This window comes from Otolemur garnettii, unplaced genomic scaffold, assembly GCF_000181295.1.
Source record: "Otolemur garnettii isolate 467f Iridium unplaced genomic scaffold, OtoGar3 scaffold00191, whole genome shotgun sequence".
NCBI lineage: Eukaryota > Metazoa > Chordata > Mammalia > Primates > Galagidae > Otolemur > Otolemur garnettii.
Genome location: NW_003852586.1, coordinates 104,591 through 110,381, shown reverse-complemented (window position 1 = coordinate 110,381; position 5,791 = coordinate 104,591). Strand labels below are relative to the sequence as shown.

The 5,791-nt window shown below is 46.9% G+C and overlaps 1 protein-coding gene across 1 annotated transcript in view; it reads left to right on the top strand.

Moving 5' to 3' along the window:
- Positions 1-5,218, top strand: part of NPFFR2 (neuropeptide FF receptor 2) — a 13,117-nt gene extending 7,899 nt beyond the window's left edge. The window contains exon 3 of the mRNA XM_012812130.1: positions 4,420-5,218. Coding sequence (XP_012667584.1) covers positions 4,420-5,218 — 799 coding nt within the window. The remainder of the gene's footprint in view (positions 1-4,419) is intronic.
- Positions 5,219-5,791: the final 573 nt, after the last annotated feature.

Below are 5,791 nucleotides of genomic sequence, written 5' to 3'. Positions count from 1 at the left end.
GAGCTGGGGATGCTCAGCTATCTTCCAGGATGTGGTGATGGTGGTTCAGCCCTATTCATAGTTTTAAGACAAGTTCCTGTTTTGTGGGGTTGCAGCCCAGACAAATACTCCTTCTTGGGATGGCTTCCCGACTGTTTTAGAGCTGTGAACCAGAGTAATGCCATTTTGTATATCAAATTTCATACTACTATAAACTATTTTAAAGCCTGAGACCTAGGGAAGCCAGTGATGTATTAGTCCAAGGTGGAAGAAAATTAAAGAAATGTACCAGCTCAGGCAGCGAGGCAGGAGAGAAAAAGAGGGAAAAGTTCTTCTTTCACCACCTCTTGTTCTATGCAGGCTCTCGGAAGACGGAATAATGTACCTCGACAGTGGGAAGAGAAACCTACTTTATTGAGTCTATTTATTCAAATGCTAATCTCATTCAGAAACAGCTTCATAGGGACACCAGAAATACCCTTTACTCTGGGCTCCTCTTGGCCACTCCAGCTGACACACAGATCAACCATCATAGTCCACGGCCCGTGCTATGGGTGCCCTGCGCATATCTCCTGCCTCACATCCACCTGCTAGCACGGGTGTCTTTACCTCTGTCTCCCCGTCCAAACTGGAGAAAGCCTCTCTGTGCTTGAGCACAACAGGCCAGAAGCCCCAAAGAGTTAACACCCACAGGAGCAGCCCTCAACTTAGATCTCTTGGGAGTTGATGTAGCCAGTCTTAGCTTTCTCTCCACTCAGGTGGGATAATTCTGAAACCATCCTTTACTACCTACCCTCCTACCCATGCATTGGTTTTCTATACTTTCGGTTATTTATTGCTGTGTAACAAGCCACCCACTAAATAAACCAACTGGTAGGGTAGAATGACAGTGACATTTATTATGCTCATAAATCTGTGATGGGCACAGACTCAGGAAGCACACCCTGTCTCTGTTCTGTTGGCATCAGGTGGGGCAAAACCAAGGCTGACCGAGTCCCCCTCACTCCCCTGCTGCTGCCTAGACAGGGAAGACTTGGGGGTGGGTGTGGGAAGAATGGGGCTCCTCGGGGACTGTCCTGTCGGGCTTTACACAGGGGCCTCCAGCGGGAAGCTTCTGGGCACGTGGGCACCTTCCAGGTCAGTTCCGGGCTCTGAAGGCCTGTGTCCCCAAAGAGCATGACAACAAAAGTCATGTAGCATCTTTAAGTTCTAAATGCTCTTTTTATTTTTTTTAATTTGAAAATATAAAGAGGACCAAATATTTTTGCTACGTAGATACCTTACAATGCTCAAGTCAGGGTTTTAGTGGCCCACCGATTCATGAGAGGATAAAACAAATTCACACACACACACACACACACACACCATGGAGCACCATTCAGCCACAGAAAGGAATTAAACATTATCTTGTGCAGTGACTTGGATGTACTTGGAGCAGGTCTTTATCTCTCAATTTACACTCAAATGCTTCCTATAAGGTTAGGTGTTCCTGAAAGCCAAGTTTAAAAAAAAACAAAAAAAACACCTCTCAAATTTATTTCTCCAGAGTTTCATGGTTATGGTCAAAAGTGCTCCTGGGATAACTTCACCAGCACATATCAACAACACATATTTCAGAACTGCACTCATCATCTTACTCTCACAGCAACAGAACAACGCAGCCCCTTTTCTCGTGCTCCCCACATGAGGGAATGGCTGGGTCACTCACTCACTGCGAGTGAACACCCTGAGCTTTATTCTGGAATCTCCCTTCTCTCTCCACCTTCTATGTTCTCACTCTCCTTGGTCACTTGAGACACTGAGATTGTCTAGACACTGGCCTGGGTCTTCAGTCACTGGCCAATCGTATTCCTCATAGCAGCCCATATCAGCTTCTTGAATTGTAAAAGTGACCCTTGAATTGTAAAAAAAGTGACCCTTGTAAAAAAAAGTGACCCTTGAATTGTAAAAGTGACCCTTCCCTTAGCCATGTGAAATCCTTCAATGAATACAAACCAATGTTTTAATTCACATCCATCTGTGGATAAAGTCTAAACCAGTTGTGACCCCTTTGTAATAATGAAAATACATCCTGCATATCAGATATTTACATTACGATTCATAATAGTAGCAAAATTATAATTATGAAGTAGCAACGAAAATAATTTTATGGTTGGGGGTCACCACCAATATGAGGAACTGTATTAAAGGGTCATGGCATTAGGAAGCCTTAGGAAAGTTGAGAACCACTGGTCTAAACTCTTTAGTATAATTTTAATAATTATTACATGTTTAATATTTCCATTGGCTATTTCTCAGCAGGAACCAATCTCTATCTTGTTCATTTCTGCCTGCCTGAATACACACACACACTCACTCACTCATATATCTGTAAGGGCTGTCTGGGAAGTATCTAGCCATTGTTAATACTAGTTTTCATACCACATGCCTGGATACTTTGCTGATAGTCCTCGTATATTTGTTTAATGAGTTAATTAAAAAATAATATTTGAAACCCCCCGAGATGGTCTACAAAAGAACAAAACACCTAAAATTGTGCCTCTGAAATTACCCATAACTGAAGGGTGGGTGAATGGAGGAGTCACTTGCTAGAGGACTGGGGCACTGGAGGTTAAGTGGAGAGACCTTCATGACAAAGAGTCACAGAGATGGACACTGGGCAGAGCCCAAGCTAACTAGCCATTCTCTGCATTAACCTGGAGTTGCTACTCAGCCACTTACGGCTCTAAATGTTCTTATCTTCAGATCTGGAAAGTAACAATTTTAGTAACATTTCAGTCTAAAAGTCAAAGAAAATTACATAGGCGATAGTACTTTTAAAAAATATAATTCATATAGTTGCATAATAACACAAGTATCTTATAATTAATATAATGAGCCTCAGCAGTCTCAGTAACAAGGTGAACAACAGCATTAGTTCACAAGGTGAACACACCTGGCTTACTCATCTACTTACGCTACAGTTTCATGCTCAGCAGTGGAAGAGCAGTGTCGGGAAGGCCATAGTCACAACTCATGATGAAAACCTCAGACCCTTGCAAAGTGAAACCCCCTCACCAAAGCACGTCGTGGTCAGTCCGCATGGTTCTGTGGGTTGACTGGGCATGTTGTGTGGTCCTCCTGCTCCCTGCCATAGAGCTGGGATCTCTGGAGCTGCTGGGTCTCTCTAGGAGCTAGGAGAGCTGGGAAGTGGCCTTTCTCCACCTGCTTCTCATCTAATTCCAGCTTTGTGACCTCGAAGCTGGCTTTGAGGAGGAAGCATTCCAAAAGGACAAGCTGCAGTGTGCCAACGTCTCAACAGGTTTTGCTTGCATTGTGCTTCCTGTTGGCCCGAGGAGTTACCTGGCCAACCATGCCCTACACAGGAGCACAGTGGAGGGCTCAGTGATGGCTATCAACCGTCTGCCACAGCAGGGTGGAGGCAGCAGTCTGCTGAGCACACCAGAGGTTAGAAGCGTGAGGGCTGGAGCTGAACCACCTGTGCTAAGATCCTGTATCTTTATGGGCAAGGTTTCACCTTTTCTAAGCCTGTGTTCCCGTCTGGTAAATGGTGAGGCTTAAAGAGACAGTCAGTGCAAATCAATAGAATAGGATGCGGAACAGAGTTTGGAATGTTTACATTTAAACAGCCCAAGTGCTCATCAACCCAGGAATGGATTAACAAACTGTGGTACATGCACACCATGGAGTACTATTCAGCCACAAGATGATGGAGACTTTATCATCTTTTGTATTATCCTGGATGGAGCTGAAACACATTGTCCCAGTAAAGTATTACAAGAATGGAAAAGCAAATACGCAATACTAATATGCAGCCAGTAGATGATTTAATACATGCCCACGTAAGAGAAAAACTCAATTCGATTCAAATTGAGGAGAGAGGTAAGGGGAGAGAGGTGAAGGGGCAGGAGGACGTGGAGACGGAGGAGGGAGGGGGATGGGTGCGCTCGCACCTGACCCGCACGGTGAAAGAGTGTACTTGACACATCTCAGGGTGTGGGGCGCAACTACCTCACCAATGCAAACAATGTAACCTAATCGTCTTACCCTCATATTAATCTGAAATTAAAAGTAAAATACCATTGACAGCAGCACCAAAAATCAATCTCACAAAAGATAATGAAAAAACAAAGTTTACATGGAAAACTTCTGAAGATCACAGAAAGAAATTTTAAAGCTAAATAAAGATTATTTCTGTCTTAAAAAAGTAAATGTTCGTATTTAATATACGCTAGTTATTATTACTTTTTATTATTACTAGTGACTGGTATACTCTATTCAAGTTCTGAGTTAAAATTTATCTCACATATCAATTATCTCTACTCCACTCTATCTACTTTCTCTATTTTGAGGGAAGTTGGGTGGGAGGCTTTGACTCCTTACGTAAACTTGGCCAGAAGCCACGAGCAGCGCCGGGCTCACATCTGCCCTTGATTGCAGGTTCCGGAGCGTGGTCTACCCTTTCAAATCAAAGCTCACCCTGGAGACGGCGTGTGTGGTTCTCGGGATCATCTGGGTCCTGGCCGTGGCCATCATGTCTCCGTCTGCGGTGATGCTACACGTGCAGGAGGCGAAGCTCTACCGAGTGAGGCTCGACGCGCACAACGGGACGGGCCCGGTGCACTGGTGCCGGGAAGCCTGGCCGCGCCCGGCCATGCGCAGGGTCTACACCACCGTGCTGCTCGCCAGCGTCTACCTGGCCCCGCTGCTGCTCATCGTGGCGCTGTACGGAGCCATGGGGGTCGCGCTGTCCAGGCCCGCGCCGCAGGCCCAGGCCCGGGAGCGGCGGCCCGCGGCGTCCAGGCAGAAGCGGAGGGCGCTGAAGATGCTCCTGGTGGTGGCGCTGCTCTTCGTGCTCTCCTGGCTGCCGCTGTGGACCCTGATGATGCTGTCGGACTACGCCGAGCTGTCCCCGCGCGCGCTGCGGCTCATCAACGTCTACGTGTACCCGGTCGCGCACTGGCTGGCCTTCGGCAACAGCAGCGTCAACCCCATCGTCTACGGCTTCTTCAACGCCAACTTCCGCCGCGGCTTCCGCGACGCCGTCCGGCTGCGGCTCTGCGGGCGGCGGGCGAGGCCGCGGGAAGCGCGCCCCCTGGGGGCGACAGGCGGCGTGGCCGCGGGCGCCGGGCGGCGGAACCCACGCCGAGATTTGCTTCATGGGACAAGCGCGGAAACCCCCAGCCAGGACTTAGAGATGGAGGAATTGAGGGAAGCCACCAACAGCGGGGAGACTTAACAAAAGCCGATGTGAACGTCCTAACCCTACTGTGCATTACATGCCTAATACTGCTGCTTTCTGTGGCTTCGTATTTCAATTACTTCTAAAAATGTTGTCAAGGAAACATTTTCAGAAAGCACTCTCTGGCCAAAAAAAGAAAAAAAAAAAAGGCAAACTAAAATGGTTTTATGATGATACCCAATCTAATGGCTGATATAAAATATGCACAGCGATCCCGCATGTTTGCCTGAATAAATCCATTTCTGGGGTTCTCAAAGCCTCGCCTTTCCCAATTCAAACACTTCCTATGCGTCAAGTCAAGCCCGTGTGTGTATTTTTTCCCTGCAAATGGTGACAGATGAGCAGTGCTTTGCATGTGACACTTTGTCAATTCTCTCTTTGACTTTGGATTTGAAATTTTAGACTCCAGAGTCATTAATCTGCTTGTGTTTTTAAAATGTACTTGGTTTTTAAAGAATTGCATTCCACATGAAGTTCACGGCCGCTGGTCTTCTCATCTTTGGTGTATCTGGGCTGACCTAGAAGCGGGATGCTGCGGGGCTCCGGCGCTGACGCCACAGGTGGCCTCCG